Source organism: Microcaecilia unicolor, chromosome 9, assembly GCF_901765095.1.
Source record: "Microcaecilia unicolor chromosome 9, aMicUni1.1, whole genome shotgun sequence".
Lineage (NCBI taxonomy): Eukaryota > Metazoa > Chordata > Amphibia > Gymnophiona > Siphonopidae > Microcaecilia > Microcaecilia unicolor.
The window spans coordinates 221,627,410-221,644,163 of NC_044039.1; the positions used below are offsets into that span (position 1 = coordinate 221,627,410).

The following is a 16,754-nucleotide window of genomic DNA, read 5'->3' on the forward strand; positions in this document are numbered from 1 at the left end:
GGTACAAATGTAACAAAAAAAATAATAGGGAAAGGGAACTGGGACTTGACATACCGCCTTTCTGTGGTATTTTGCAAGTACATTGAAAACTGTTTATATATATATACAGGTACTTTTTTTGTACCAGGGGCAATGGTGACTTGCCCAGAGTCAGAAGGAGCTGCAGTGGGAATCGAACTCAGTTCCCCAGAATCAGAGTCCGCTGCACTAACCACTAGGCTACTCCACTAGCAACATTCCATGTAGAATCTCAAATAGTAGCAACCACTAGGCTACTCTTCCACTCCTTGGGATTCCGGAATCTTGCTATTCTTTGGGGTTCTACATGGAATGTTACTACTCTTTGAGATAGTGCATGGAATCTTGTTAATGGCACTTGATATACAGCCTTTCTGAGGTTTTTTGCAACTACATTCAATGCAGTTTACATATATTCAGGTACTTATTTTGTACCAGGGGCAATGGAGGGTTAAGTGACTTGCCAAGAGTCACAAGGAGCTGCAATGGGAATCTAACCCAGTTCCCCAGAATCAGAGTCCGCTGCACTAACCACTAGGCTGCTACTCCACTAGCAACATTCCATGTAGAAGCGTGGCCTTGCAGATCACCAATGTGGCCGCGCAGGACGTCAGACTCACAGAAACAGAAGCCTGCGCGGCTGCGTTGCTGATCTGCAAGGCCACGCTTCTACATGGAATGTTGCTAATGGAATAGCAACATTCCATGCAGAATCTCAATAGTAGCAACATTCCATGTAGAATCTCAAATAGGGAAGGGGAAATGGGACTTGATATACGGCCTTTCTGAGGTTTCTGCAACTACATTCAAAGCGGTTTACATATATTTAGGTACTTATTTTGTACTACTACTACTTGACATTTCTAAAGCGCTACTAGGGTTACGCAGCGCTGTACAATTTAACATAGAAGGACAGTCCCTGCTCAAAGGAGCTTACAATCTAATGGACAAATGTACAGTCAGTCAAATAGGGGCAGTCTAGATTTCCTGAAAGGTACTAGGGGCAATGGAGGGTTAAGTGACTTGCCCAGAGTCACAGGGAGCTGCAGTGGGAATCAAACCCAGTTCCCCAGGATCAAAGTCCACTTCACTAACCACTAGGCTACTCCTCCACTCCTGAGTCTACCCAACAGTCACACTCATTAACAATGAATGTGATATTATCTACTTGATCTCGAGTCTTTCTTTGGTGTTTCTGTGACATAGTCCATAGAAGTCCACCCGGCTCTGTTCTTATGGTCCATCTACTAGAGTTGCCATCAAAGCCCACTCCAGCCTATCCAAATCCGTCTGCCTAGCACTGTCCTTGGTTCTAGCTATTGGAGTTGCCATTGAAGCCCTTTGAAGCCATTGAAGCCTTAAACAAACACAGACCTACAAAGTCTTCCTGGCACCGGCCTTAGTTCTTTAGTAGCCACCCAAGTGTCGATCACACATCCACCCCCTGCAGCCATTTAAGGGTTTTTTTTTTTTTTTATTATTTTATTTGTTTTCTACTATCTATTTTCTAAAGAAAGTTCCTCTGTGTTTATCCCACACCAATTTAATTCCATCACTGTTGTCTCTACCAGCTCCCTCGGGAGGCCATTCCAAACATCGACCACCCTCTCCGTGAAAAAGAATTTCCTGACCTTACTCCTAAGTCTACCACCCCGCAACCTCAGCTCATGTCCTCTAGTTTTATCATTTCCCCTTCTCTGGAAGAGATTTGTTTCTATATTAAGACCTTTTAAGTATTTAAACGCCTCTATCATATCTCCCCTGTCTGTTCTTTCCTCTAAGCTATACATATTCAGGTCTTCCAGTCTTTTCTCATATGTCTGATGGTGCAGGCCCCATATCATTTTTGTTGCCTTCCTCTGGACCGCTTCTAGTCTATTTACATCCTTAGCAAGATACGGTCTCCAAAACTGAACTCCAGGTATGGCCAGCGACTTGTACAGGGGCATCAACACCTCCTTTCTTCTGCTGGGTAGTCCTCTCTAGATGCAGCCTATCATCCTTCTGGCTACGGCCACCACTTTGTCACACACCTTTTTCACTTTAAGGTCCTCGGACACCATCACCCCAAGGTCCATCTCCCCATCTGTGCATATCAGCCTCTCACCTCCTAGTACATACAGCTTCCCTGGGTTTCTACTCCCCAAGTGTATCACTTTGCACTTTTTTACATTAAATTTTAATTGCCAAACACTAGACCATTCTTCTAACTTTTGCAGATCCGTTTTCATGTTTTCCACTCCCTCCGCGGTGTCCACTCTGTTACAAATCTTGGTATCATCCGCAAAAAGGCATACCTTACCTTTTAATCCTTCGGCAATGTCACTCACAAATATATTGAACAGAATTGGACCCAGCACCGATCCCCGAGGCACTCCGCTACTCACCTTTCCTTCCTCCGAGTGAATTCCATTGACCACCACACTCTGGCGTCTGTCCGTCAACCAGTTTGTAATCCAGTTCACCACTTTTGGTCCTAACTACAGCCTTTCAAGTTTATTCAGGAGCCTTCTATGAGGGACCGTGTCAAAGGTTTTGCTGACATCCAAATAGATTACATCTAGCGCACATCCGCGATCCAATTCTCTGGTCGCCCAGTCAAAAAATTCAATCAAATTCGTTTGGCAGGATTTATCTTTGGTAAAACCATGTTGCCTCGGATCTTATAACTCATTGGATTCCAGGAAATTCACTATCCTACTGGCCTGTAGTTTCCCACTTCTTAGCGTAAACATGATTTAGCTATATGGGCGTTACAGATTGCAGTTTGAAGGGCTAATGCCGCTACTTCAAAATTTTGAGTACTGATTCCAGTTTACAATCCTGAAGGTCTCTGAGTGCAGTTCCACCCTCTACAGGAATGGTTGTCTTCTTAGTGACCACAATCAGTAAGGCATCCCATCTGTGGTACCTTTAATTTTTCCTTTTCTTCCAGCACCAAGAGGTAAAGCTTACCCTTAACTCTCCCCACTCTAAATCCAGTCTCCGGAGCTTCCCATTCCACCAAAATAATAGCCTGAATAGCTTGGTGTACCTTTAGTAGGCTGATGGATCCCCTCTACCCTGGGATCTCCCACAATGCCAGAACTTGCTTCTAGGGCTCTGATGCTCAGTGGCTCTAAAGCTTGAGATACCATAGCTGCCAGCTCTTCCCTCCCAAGGGATCTGTTATGGATGAACTCCTTCCCAGTACAAAGGTTCCAGAACACTGTTCAGACCCAACTGCCAGTCTCCTTGCCGCTCTGTATGGGCTTTTTTTGGCTTGAGAAGCCCCCTCAGAGTCCCAGCCACTCGCTAGGAGTTTGTACAGAGAGAGCTCCCTTCGATTGATTTCTCCCTTTGTGGTGCCAGTATGGGCAAATACAGGGAGTCGCAGACGGATCTGTTGAGGGGCTCTGACTTCCTTCCATCTTTCTCTTTTATGTTTCATTTATTTTTCTAGCATTGTCATCATTTGCTCATTCTGTCCTCACCTGAGGAAGGGGTATTAGATACCAAAATCTACTCAAAGAACATATTAAGTTACTCCATTAAAAAAGTACCACCTTGTATTCTTTTTTTTTTTATGTTTTAACTTTTTTATTGATGGTATAGCAAAACAACTCGTCAACAAGTTCCAAATACAACAAAGTGTCAAATCACAATAGCTGAGTAAGACCAGCATAATAGTCATATCCTCAACCTTTTAACATTATGCTTCCTAACCTGTCCCTTCCCAGAAATATATATATACTAGTGTGAAAGGCCCGTTTCAGAGAGCAATGAAATGGACGCTAGCACTGCTTCCCCCCCCCCCCCCCCGATGTCGGCTGCTGCCCCCCCCGGATGTCTGCTCAGCCACTGTCCCCCTCCCCCTCACCAAGTCACAGCCGCTGCTCCCCCCTCTCCATGCGGCCAGCAACTCTCTCCATCCACAGAGGCGGCAGCAGGTCCGATGTGTGGCCGAAGCAGCAGTAGCGGCGGTACAAAAACAGCATCAGCTGTTTGTACGAAGCAGGCGAGGCACCGCAGGAGGCCATCAGGAGTGGCAGTTGGCTGTGCAGCCGGTCCTCGCGCCTCGACGTAACTGCCCCTGGAGAAGGACCCCATAGGAGCGACGTGAGAGGCGAGAGGAGCGGCTGCAGAGCCAACAGGCAATCCTGATGGGCTGCCAGCGGTGCCGTGTAAACAGCTGATATTTTTTTTGTTGGTCTGGTACTGCTGCTTCGGGCAGAGATGGGAGCGGCACGGCAGGTCTGTTGGGTGGGTGTGTGGGTGGGACTGGTGGGAAAGTTGCTGGGCGGAGGGAGAGGGGGGAGCGGCGGCGACTTGGGAGAGGGAGTGTAGGAGGGACTGTCGTCTCTGGATCCACTCCTAGGGGGTTTGTTGTTGTGGCAGGGGGAGGGGCTTCTGTGATGCTGCGAGGGGGGTAGGGGGTTGTGTGATGGGGCAAGGGGGGGTAGGGGCTTGGCTTCGGGGTGTTTTGTTTGGGGGGGCAGTGAGGGTTGCTTTGTAGGCTGGGGGAGGAGTAGGGAAACACGCTCCGTGTGTTTCCCTACTCCTGCTCCTGTAATGTGGATGTGGTTGTCATTCGTTGTTTTCCCCATGAGTGTCAGTGCTCGGGCCAGACACTCATGGGGAAAACCGGATATCTACACCACCATGCAAACCGGAAGTGAGGCTTCATTAGAACGTTGGTGGTGCCTTTTATATATATAGATATATATTTTTTAATTACTTTTTATTTCTATACATTCAAGAGAACTAACACAGTAACCACATAACTTTATCTTTGTTTCATAGAGGAGCTGCAGAGCCTGGGGGTGAATTGCTTTTATGACAATTGTCGCCTTGCAGCCTGGGCTGAGGTGCTCTTCTTGTGTTGCCTTCCATCTCAGCTGCCCAATATCTGTTCTGAAATACAGGCAGAATTACCAGAATCCAGCATTGTTTATAGTCTGGTGTCGGCTGTCCCCATCGCCAGGTAAACCCTGACCACCTGTGGCCCCTGGTCTACTGACCCCCATCCCCCAGGTAACACTATCCATAGGCACTGTTGCAGATCTTTCAGTTTAATGCAGCACTTGAATGGAAAGCACATTTACAAAAACAGGAAGCTGAAAAATATTGTTTTATGTATCTACTTTAAAATGTGTTGTTATATGCTTTGCTTCAGGGATCAAAGCAAGTGTGATAAAGATGAGAGGGATGAGGAGAAAATGTATTTAACAAAATGAGAATAAAGAACATGAGCAAAACAGAGAATGAATTTCAAAGGAAGTAATGAAGAAACACAGGGCTTGAGCAGAGAGAGGGGTAGAAACTGTGTTAGACAGTGCAGTGCTGGAATGCACAGGGAGAGGTGATAACACTTCAGTAAAGCTGGAGGATTGTCCAGTTCTGGAGGCTGGCCCTCTGATGGGGGGTACCAAAATGGTGCAAAATCTGCAGCAAAAGCCGTACGACATGGGTCTTAAGGATACCTTTCAGCAGGGTTTCCAAAATTATGGCCTTGGGCTAGGTGCATTTGTGGTGCTCATTTTTCCAACGTGTCCACAGAGAAAATTGTACCTTGACAGTGGTGAAGGAAGCAAGGCTGGCAGGGTTCCTAGCCCACCACCACCAGAGAACAAAAGAATAGCCATACTGGGTCAGACTGATGGTCCGTCTAGCCCAGTATCCTGCTTCCAATCCAGTTCCACACGTACCTGGCAGAAACCCAAAGAGTAGCAATATGCCATGCTACCAATCCCACGGCAAGCAGTGGCTTCCCCCATGTCCATCTCAATAGCAGACTATGAACGCTTCCTCCAGGAACTTGTCCAAACCTTTTAAATCCAGGTACGCTAACCGCTATTACCACATCCTCCGGCAAAGAGTTCCAGACCTTGACTACTCAAGTGAAAACTTATTTCCTCCTAGTTGATTTAAAAGTATTTCCATATAACTTCATTGAGTGTCTTAAAAAAGGTATCATCTTATTTTCTTTTCCATGTTTTATTTTGTTTGATTTCTATTGATAACCTTTAAGAGTGGACTAACACGGCTACCACACCTCTCCACCTTTGTACATTTTGAAAGAGTAAAAAATTAATTCACTTTTTCCTGTTGTACACTACTCAGGATTCTGTGCACCTTAATCATATCTCCCCTCAGCTGTCTTTTTTTTCCAAGCTGAAGAGTCCTAAACTCTTTATCCTTTCCTTATATGAGAGGAGGTCCATCCCCTTTATCATTTTGGTCGCTCTTCTTTGAACCTTTCCTAATTCCACTATATCTTTTTTGAGATACAGCGACCAGAGCTGAATGCAATACTCAAGGTGCGAATGCACTAGGGAGCGATACAGAGGCATTATAATATTCTTGGTCTTATTTACCATCCTTTTCCTAATAATTCCTAGCTTCCTGTTTCCTTTTTTTGGCTGCCACCATTGACTAGGCAGAAGATTTCTGTGTATTGGCTACAATGAAACCTAGATCTTTTTCTTGTGTGCTGACTCCCAAGGTGAACCCTAGCATCAAGTAACTATGATTCGGATTATTCTTCTGAATGTGCATCACTTTGCATTCCCCTCACCACTGCCTGCGGCCCTTCAAACTCGTCTTGTACACATGGCAGCATTAAGTACATACTGCTCTGCTCCTCTGTAACCGGAGCCCTCCCTCTCTAGTGTCCCGCCTCCTCTGATGAAACTTCCTGTTTCCTGCTGCAGGACTCCAGGAGTCAGATGTTAAAGAGAGAGGGTCTGGTTACAGAGGAGTGGAGCAGTGTGTGCTTAATGCCACCGTGTGTACAAGGCAAGTTTGTATGGCTGCACGGAGTGGGGAATGAAATGCCAGAGAATACGGGGTGGCAGGAGAGAAAAGGCTGCCAGTGTGTGGTGGGGGGAGGGTAGGAGGAAACAAGCTGCAGAAGCATCGGGGAGGGAGGGGTTCAATGTAGGAGAGAAAAATATATGCAGGAGGGAGGAAGAGTCTGTGAGAGAGTCACGGGGTGGTGGGAAAGAAAAGGCTGTCAGTGCTGGGAGGGGGGGGGTAGGAGAGAACAAGGGGCAGCTGGAGAGATAAAGCTGCAGGGGATGAAGTGAAGGAGAAGTGAAAATAAAATAGTGAGGATGCCCTGAAAATAGAGTTCAGAACACAGACAGAGGAACAGAACCAGAGACAGGGAATAAGATGATTAGAAAAATAAAATCACTGGGCAACAAAAGTAAGAGAAGTGATTTTATTTTCACTGAAGTACAGTATGTCAATTTTGAGTCAATATTTTGCACTATACAGGTGAAAATGTGAGGGGGACGCTTTATGCAATTAATCGCACAGTTAAAATTTTTAATCATGATTAGTCGTGCAGTTAAAATTTTTGATCGATGTACAGCCCTAGGAAAAAGCAAATGTGCTAAACAAATACTTCTGTTTTCACAGAAGAAAATCCTGGAGAAGGACCACAATTGACTGGCAAAGAAACATATGAGAATGGAGCAAATATAACACTGTTCACAAAAGAAAGTGTTTATTGAAAATTTGAAGGTGGACAAAGCCATGGAACCGGATGGGATCCATACCAAGATATTGAGGGAGCTCAGAGAGATTCTGGCAGGTCCTCTTAAAGATTTGTTTAATAAATCCTTGGAGATGGGAGAGGTTTTGTGAGATTGGAGAAGAGTGGATATGGTCCCTTTTCACAAAAGTGGTGACAGAGAAGAAGCTGGAAACTACAGGCCGGTAAGCCTCACTTTGGTTATTGGAAAAGTAATGGAAGCAATGCTGAAGGAAAGGGTAGTGAATTTCCTGGAATCAAATAAGTTGCAAGATCTGAGACAACATGGTTTTACTGAAGGTAAATCCTGCCAAATGAATCTGATTGAATTCTTTGACTGGGCGACTAGAGAACTGGATCGAGGACATGCACTAGATGTAATCTACTAAGATTTCAACAAAGCCTTTGACATGGTTCCTCATAGGAGGCTCTTGAATAACAGGCTGAAATTGGGACCCAAAGTGGTGAACTGGATTAGGAACTGGTTGATGGACAGACACCAGAGGGTGGTGGTTAATGGAGTTCGCTCGGAGGAAGGAAAGGTGAGTAGTGGAGTGCCTCAAGGATTGGTGCTGGGACCGATTCTGTTCAATATACCTGTGAGTGACATTGCTGAAGAGTTAGAAGGTAAGGTTTGCCTTTTTGCAGGTGATAGCAAGATTTGTAACAGAGTGGATACCCCGGAGGGAGTGAAAAACATGAAAAAGGATCTGCAGAAGCTAGAAGGATGGTCTAGTGTTTGGCAGTAAAATTCAGTGCAAAGTGAAGCACTTAGGGAGTATAAATCCACGGGAGTCATATGTTAGGTTGCGAGGTGGTAGACTTAGGAGTAATATCAGAAAATTATTTTTCACGGAGAGGGTGGTTGGTGCCTGGAATGCCCTCCCGAGGGAGGTGGTGGAGAAAAAAACTGGTGGAATTCAAAAAGGTGCGGGATGAACTCAGAGGATCTCTAATTTAGAAAATGAATGATATGCAACCCTTGAAAACAACAAGGTAAGCGATCTGCAAAATCCAACGTGGAAAACAAACTAGCAGATCAATATAATATCCAAAAAACTTTATTGACGATACCGTATGTAAGACAAATGCCCGACACAGGCCGTGTTTTGCCCAACAATAGGGCTGCGTCAGGGGCTAGTCTATATCTTCATCGAATAGGAGCGGTATATGACGCCCAGTGATTGATGAATGGTCTACTGTCAAAAGGCTGGCTTGTATGGTCTGAGTCCCACATATAGCGATCCGGTTTAGCATGTGCTGGCGAGAGCTTTGACGGAAAATCCAATTATTTGGAATGTGAAGACAGTGCCAGGCTGACTTTTATGGTGTGTATCCCGCAAATGACAAGATAGATTCGGATAGGCTGGAGTGAGATTTGATGGCAACTCCAGTAGTTGGAACATAAGGGCAGAGCCGGGTGGACTTCTACGGTCTATGTCCGAGAAACGCCAAATATAATATCACATTCATTGTTGATTCAATCTTAGATTGATAATGAATGTGACTGTTGGGCAGACTGGATGGACTGTTCAGGTCTTTATCTGCCGTCACTTACTATGTTACTATGCATGTGGATCAGAAAGCATTTCTGAAAATGCAACCATGGTGGATCTGGATTTCAGCTTTCTACCTAAGAGCCTAAATTTGGCTTCCAGAACCTCACGCCCACATTTTCCTATGTCATTGGTACCCACATGTACCAAGACAGTTGGTTCCTCCCCAGCCCTATTTAAAATCCTATCTAGCTGACGCGTTGGGTCCATCATCTTCGCACCAGGCAGTCAAGTGACTAAGCAGTCCTCATGTCCACCAGCCACACAACTATCTATATGCCTAATGATCGAATCTCCAACTACAATGGCCGTCTCCTGGGCAGAAGCTCCTGAAGACACATCCTCGATGCAAGAAGATATTGCATCCCCTGATGGGCAGATCCTGGGTACAGGATTACTTCCTACTTCACCAGGGTGATGCTCTCCTTTTAGGAGACCTCCCTCCTCCAATACAGCCCAGGAGTTGCCAGACTGGAGGTTGGACTTCTCTACAGCATCCCTGAAGGTCTCCTCTATGTACCTCTCTGTCTCCCTCAGCTCCTTCAAGTCGTCTATTCTAGCCTAAAGAGAACGGACTCTGAGAGCTAGGAGCTATTTGCATCAAGCACACACACATAACCATTTGCCAGCTGGAAGATAATCATACGTGTGGCACACGGTGCAAAAAATTGGATAGCACCCCTCTCGCTGTTGGACTGCTGTCTACATCTTAGTATTTATTTATTTTTATTTATTTGTTACATTTGTACCCCACATAGTATCGTAATGGCATTCGCCAAGTCGGTTGATAAATACAAGGTTGTATTGTGTTTGCAAGAGGTAGGTGTGTATCAGGCAACATGAGGGTCGAAGGGAGTGATGATTGTATATTGTCCAGTACGACCATTGGTTATGCTGTGTTGCTGGGTATGGGGATTTATGGTGGATTGGTGGGGTAGGCCTTTTTGAAGAGGTTGGTTTTTAGTGATTTCCTGAAGTTTAGATGGTCTTGGATTGTTTTCACAGCTTGTTAAGTAAAACTTGTTAAGGTACTAGGGATATTAGACTAATATAAAGAGCCTTAAGATTGTATGGTATATTGTGTGATTTATGTAAAGGGGCATTTTCAATGTCTATCTTTTTGTTTTGAAAATGGTGATTTCCTAGATGTTTTGTGTTTGATGCGATTTTCTTTTCTTTTCTTTCTTTCTTTCTTTCTTTCTTTCTTTCTTTCTTTCTTTCTTTCTTTCTTTCTTTCTTTCTTTCTTTCGTTACATTTATGTCCCACATTTTGGGGGGCCAGCAGTCTTAGTAGACTGGCCACACAGACATCCCACCAGAGCAGTGGGACACCCTAGGAGGTGCTGCAGTGGATATGGGGAGCTCTCAAAACCCACCAAAAACCTAGTGTACCCAAGTGTAGACCACTACAATAGCTCTTATGGCAGCAAGTGTCGCCTATATGTAGGTACAGTAGATTTTTGGTGAGTTTTGGAGGACTCACACTTTCCACCACAAGTTTAACAGAGTGGGTCACCTTCTCTACAGTCCACTGTACCAACCACTAGGCTACTCCAGGGAACTACTTGCTGCTTTAATAGGCCTTGCCATGACATCTGAAGCCGTCTTAGAGGCTGGTATGTACTGTTTCTTTCACATCTTTGAGAGGGTGAGCGGACCACTGGGGGAGTAAGGGGAGGTCATGCTTTAATCCCTCCATTCGTCATCTGGTCATTTAGGACACCTTTTTGTGACCTAGCAATAATTGAAACAGGTCTAGACCAAAGCATCTAACTTTTAGCCCTGGATGTTTTTACTTTGTTTCATTATGGCAGAAAAACATCCAAGTTCTAGGAATGCCCAAATCCCACTCCTGACACACCTCCTTGTGATTTGGGTGCACTGCAGACAAACTGCATAGAAATAGTCTTAAGAATGTGTTTTGAAAATAGTGATTTGGACATTTTGGACAAAAGAAGTCAATCTGCCTCTTTGGTGCTGCTTTTTGGATGTTTTTCTGTTTCAAAAATGAGCCCCTTAGTGTTTGCTTCTCAGAAAGTAATGAAATGTAATTAAAACTCTGTAATGAAAACTCCCTTCTTGTTATCCTAATTAGAATAATTGAGTATAAATTAAGACAATAGTGTTATGGCATGACAGCAAACTCCGATCGGGTTCACTTCCCAGTGGCCCTTTTGGTGATTAAAACTGTTCTATATGACCTTTCTCTTGAAAAGTTTGGAGATCTCTGCCTTAGAGGAGTGGAAAGACAAGGAATTTGACGGAAGAATTCAAAATACCACAAAGATATGCGGAATTATTTTCCAGTTTGAATCCTCTCGCTCTCCGATCTAGTTCAGTCAGCCTCTGGTTAAAGAAATATGAACCACGTAGTGCTGTTGTGTGATGACTGAGAGTTCCTGAGTCCACAGGAATTTGATCCAGGGTAGCTGCAAGCAGTGGGCAACTTTGACAAACATTAAGCAATGCAGCCTCTCCCAACCTCAGGAGCTTTCTCCTCTGCCCCTCGCCTCCACCAAGCACAGGCAGCATAAGCATCTCCATAGACCATATGAGCTCCAATCTCCCTTCCTAGAAACTCTGCCTCTGTGTCTTTGAATGTAGTAAAAACAGTTAGCTTAGCGGGGTTTAAAAAAGGTTTGGATGGCTTCCTAAAGGAAAAGTCCATAGACCATTATTAAAATGTACTTAAGGAAATCTACTGCTTATATCTAGAATAAGAAGCATAAAATGTATTGTACTGTTTTCGGATCTTGCCAGGTACTTGTGACCTGGATTGGCCACCGTTGGAAACAGGATGCTGGGCTTGTTGGACCTTCAGTCTGCCCGAGTGTGGCAATAATTATGTACTTATGCAGAACTCTCCCTTTCCAGCCTTCCCTCTCACCTCCTCTGGCTGACATCGACACGGAAGAGCAAACTACATCAGTCAGGTCTTCATTGTTCTTGAAATCTCTATTCCACTGATGCGGCTTCAACAGGGTCAGCCACGGGACCATCCACTGCATCCTGGAATCTGTGATAGCCTACTTCAATCTTTATTACGCTTAAAGCACAACCACCCATGCAATGCCCTCATACACTGCATGCATGCAACTCTTGCATCCTGCCCTCTATGCAGGGTCACAGTGTGCACATACCGTGAGGGAAGACAATGTGGCAGAGCCCAACAAGTGACTGCTTCTGTGTGCTTCGTTTAAGTGTCTTTCTTTTAATGTTTAGTCTTGCTGCTCTGGGACATGAAAGCAGGGTGACTGAGGCAAGCAGAGCTCAGTAGAAGCTGTCATTATTATAGCTGCTGGCCTGCTGCCCCCAAACTATGGCATTCTAGGCAGGCACTATCCTGTACTTTTAATGCAGTTGAGAAAGTTTTCATAATTATGGTACAGGAGCAACGACATGCATAGTGAAGCTCACCCTGTCCCCTTTCTGCCTCTCGTGTATACTGTGTATACTAGATCTTTTTGTTATCACACTCAGTTTCTTCTGCAGACTGATGCTGAGCTCTTCTGTTGCAGACTGAAAACGTTGCTTTGCCACAGCAACATCTTAAGACCTGAGTACCAATATGAGGCTAACGATGACAGCCACATCTGGGGAACCAGTGGAAAAATTACTACTGCACTGCGTGACGCAGTCATTGTACAGGCAACATGTCCTTGGCACCCTGGAGGTACATAGCATCCTTTCCTTGTATTTATTAGTCCAGCTTTAACTGTTGGGAGTCAGCTGATATTGTAAATCTGATGGGACATTCAGCCTATAGCAGAGTTTCCTAAATTGTTACAGGAACAAGCAAGAATGGGCTCAGTATTTACTGTATTCTAATTAAAAATCATACTTGTTGATCCTTCCTTAGCATAGTCCAGAACTGATGACCAGTGGATGGAGACAGAGAAACAAAGTAATGATTCGCCTGCCTTAGGGCACTGTTCAGCCTTAGAATGCTCAGTATTTCTCTGTCTCCAGTGGATGGTGGTGGAACACCATCATCGAGGTCCTTGGCTAACCAGGTTGGATGAACTCCTATCCACTGGTCACTCTTTTCAGTCTGGCTAAGTTTTGTCTTTTATGGAACTTTTTCTTGGGGTTGAAATACTTTGAAGGAGTGGAAAAGAAATTCTCTTAACTCCAGCCTATAAGCTCTACAGCAGAAAATCTGTCGACTCCCTTACTATTTGTATAGCAAGGTGGGCATGAATGCACCTTCTCTGATGCTGTTCTTTCAGTGTATCTCTGTATAGAAGCTGTGGCTCAGGGATATTAGCCAGAGTGTTAATTAGCTTCCTATCCTATTTTATCCTATTCAGAATAACTTAAGTCTGTGCTTGCTTAGAGGAAGGAATTCTCGCCCCAAGGTTCAATTATAGAAACCTGTGACTATGCTCTCCTTTTGGTTTTTCCTCTAGTGATTTTCTTATTAAGAGTCTCATTTGAGTTAAGAGACTCTCGCCATATTGCTTAACATGCAAAGTTCCTCTTCTCTCTACCTATGTCCTACTTGTCCATTTCCAGCTTCTGAGCGTTTGCGCCGTTGAAGTTTGCACAAAACTCACTGTCCTTCATATTTTATGCATCCTTTCTGTAAGTGTACACTCTCCAGCCTTTTATGGCCACTTTGTCTTCCACATTTTTGATTAAAACAGGCTGGATCCTGTACATAAGTATTGCCATACTGGGACAGACCAAAGGTCCGTCAAGCCCAGCATCCTGTTTCCAACAGTGGCCAATCCAGGTCACAAATACCTGGCAAGATCCCAAAAAAAGTACAAAACAATTTATGCCGCTTATCCTAGAAATAAGCAGTGGATTTTCCCCAAGTTCATTTTAATAATGGTGTATGTACTTTTCCTTTAGGAAGCCGTCCAAACCTTTTTTTAAACCCCGCTAACTAACCGCCTTTACCACATTCTCTGGCAACGAATTCCAGAGTTTAAGCGGAGCCTTTCAGGTAGTTCATTCCATGGTATCGCTCCATGGTGCGACTGCACCTTGAATACTATGTGTAATTCTGGTCACCACATCTCAAAAAAGATATAGTGGAATTAGAAAAGGTACAGAGAAGGGCAACGAAAATGATAAAGGGGGTGGGACGATTTCCCTATGAGGAAAGGCTAAAGCGGCTAGGGTTCTTCAGCTTGGAGAAAAGACGACTGAGGGGAGATATGATAGAGGTCTATAAAATAATGAGTGGAGTAGACGTGAATCGCTCGTTTACTCTTTCCAAAAATACTAGGACTAGGGACACACAATGAAGCTACTAAGTAGTAAATTTTAAAATGAATCAGAGAAAATATTTCTTCAGTCAACATGTAATTAAACTCTGGAATTCTTTGCCAGAGAATGTATTTTTATTCATTTGTAGCATTTGTATCCCACATTGTCCCGCCTATTTGCAGTTAGCTTAGCGGGGTTAAAAAAAAAAGGTTTGGCTGGCTTTCTAAAGGAAAAGTCCCTGGACCACTGCTTATTTTTGGGATAAGCAACATGAAATGCATTGTACTGTTTTGGGATCTTGCCTGGTTCTTGTGACCTGGATTGGCCCCTGTTGGAAACAGGATACTGGGCTTGGTGGACCTTTGGTGTGTCCCAGTATGGTAACACTTATGTTCTTAACCAGTTACCTTTGGAACTGAACAATATGAACAGCCTTTTGCGTTTCTGTAAATTGGTTGTGTGAGCTGGCATTTGGAACTCTAGCACAATAGTTGCAAAGGAGGGTAGGATGCCCTGTTTCCATTGGTATGAGGGGAATATTCTGTGCATTTTAATTGTGGAAATTTAGTACTTTTGCAGTTGTATTGTTTATAAGCCACATTGATTCAATTTTGGGATTTGTGAGATACCTTCCCTCTCCTCAAGTCACTTCACTGGCTTCCGATCAGATACCGCATACAATTCAAGCTTCTCCTCCTTACCTACAAATGCACCCGGTCTGCGGCTCCTCACTACCTCTCTACCCTCATCTCCCCCTACGTTCCCGCCCGTAACCTCCGCTCTCAGGACAAATCCCTCCTTCCATATCATCAAGCTGATCAATCCATAGACTGGTGGGTTGTGTCCATCTACCAGCAGGTGGAGATAGAGAGCAAACTTTTGCCTCCCTATATGTGGTCATGTGCTGCCGGAAACTCCTCAGTATGTTCTCTATCTCAGCAGGTGGTGGTCACACACAGCAGCAGCTCTGGCTAGGCCTCCAAGCCTAATCCTTAGGTTTTGTTGAGGCCTGGGGTTGAGGGCTCTTTTGAGCAAGTGCAAACCTGGTGGTGCCAGGTCCCTCCTTTTCTCCCCCCTCCCGCTGGCTCCGTTTAAAAAAAAAAAAAAAAAAAAAATTTTAAACGTCTTTAAAGGCGTTTAATTCGACGTTTCTTTAAACGTTCATTGCAGCTACTCACTGGGACACCAGTTCGTTACAGCTCGGAGCGGCAAGCAGGTAATTTTACCTTTTTATAGCGGGCAGGGGGTTCCCCGATTCTTCTCCTCGTGGCATATGGCGTCGGAGGGCGAGGGCGCAAAGGGTCGCTCCCCGGATCGCTGGAGCGCTTCTAGAGGGGATGCGGGGGTTTTACAACCTGATTCGCCCTTGATGGGTGACAGTTTAGTGACCGATGAATGTCCCGGTCGTTCCTCCGGCGTGGCGGTTTTTTTCCCGCCATAAACGCCCATCCCCCGCTCCTCGCCTCCGCCATCTTGGCCGGCCACGCGGCTCGGACGGCTTCTTCGTGGGCCGCCCTTGAGGTTGGAGACATTAATGCCATGAACGCCCTTAATTTGGGCGACGGCACAAGCGGCTAAAGTTAAGCGCCGTTCTTCCCGCGCGGCTCCTTCGCGGAGTTTCGCGCCGGACGCCATTTTGGATGCGCAGCATGTCTCTCCCCCGCTATTGCGAGCGCCGGTTGAGAGTGCGTCTAGGGCTGTTGCCCAGGCTGCGGAAGTGCACAGTCTGGGGGGTTTCTCCCCCGAGTTTGTTTTGCTGCTGCATCAGGCTTTCCTCATGCAAAACGCTGCCCCTGCTCCCTCTTCTGATAAAGAGGTTGAGGTTCCCAGAGGTAAACGCCCTCGGGTTGATTTCCAGGCCTTGGAGGACTTTGTCTCTTCCGATGTAGATGAGGGCAGCGTGTCTGAGGTCTCCCAACGGTCCTTTGCGGATTCCTTGGAGGAGATAGATCCCCGCTCGGATGGAGCGGATGACCCCTCTGCAGCGCGGCTTTTTAGCCCAGAGGATTTGCCCAACCTGTTTTTACAGGCCATGGACACTTTGAAGATTTCCTCTCCGGAGGACGTCTCTCCCTCAGCCCCTGTTGGCTCTGCCATTATGCTGGGGACGAAGCGCCCGCCTAGATCCTTCCACGTGCATGATGCCATGCACACCTTAATTGCGGCTCAATGGGATGTCCCGGAAACGAGCCTTAAAGTGGCTAGGGCTATGTCCCGCCTCTATCCTTTGGCTGTGAGTGAACGTGAGGCCTATCTGTGGCCTACCGTGGATTCTTTAATCACTGCGGTGACTAAGAAAACGGCGTGGCACGGCCCTAAAGGACGCCCAAGACAGAAGATTGGAGGCGGCCTTAAGGTCGTCCTTTGAGGCAGCTGCTTTAAGTTTGCAGGCCTCAGTTTGCGGCTCCTATGTGGCCAGGGCGTGCCTGACTATGGTGCAGCGG

At 45.5% G+C, this 16,754-nt stretch overlaps 1 protein-coding gene across 3 annotated transcripts in view; it reads left to right on the forward strand.

Moving 5' to 3' along the window:
• The window catches only part of NOXRED1 (NADP dependent oxidoreductase domain containing 1), a 53,960-nt gene that overhangs the window by 9,714 nt on the left and 27,492 nt on the right, over positions 1–16,754 (forward strand). For all 3 annotated transcript variants that reach the window (XR_003943445.1, XM_030215370.1, XM_030215371.1), the window contains exons 4-5: positions 4,801–4,981; positions 12,612–12,766. Coding sequence is in view for 2 of the 3 variants with exons in the window: in XM_030215370.1 (XP_030071230.1) it covers positions 4,801–4,981; positions 12,612–12,766 (336 nt within the window). In the remaining variant the exon portion in view is untranslated. The remainder of the gene's footprint in view (positions 1–4,800; positions 4,982–12,611; positions 12,767–16,754) is intronic.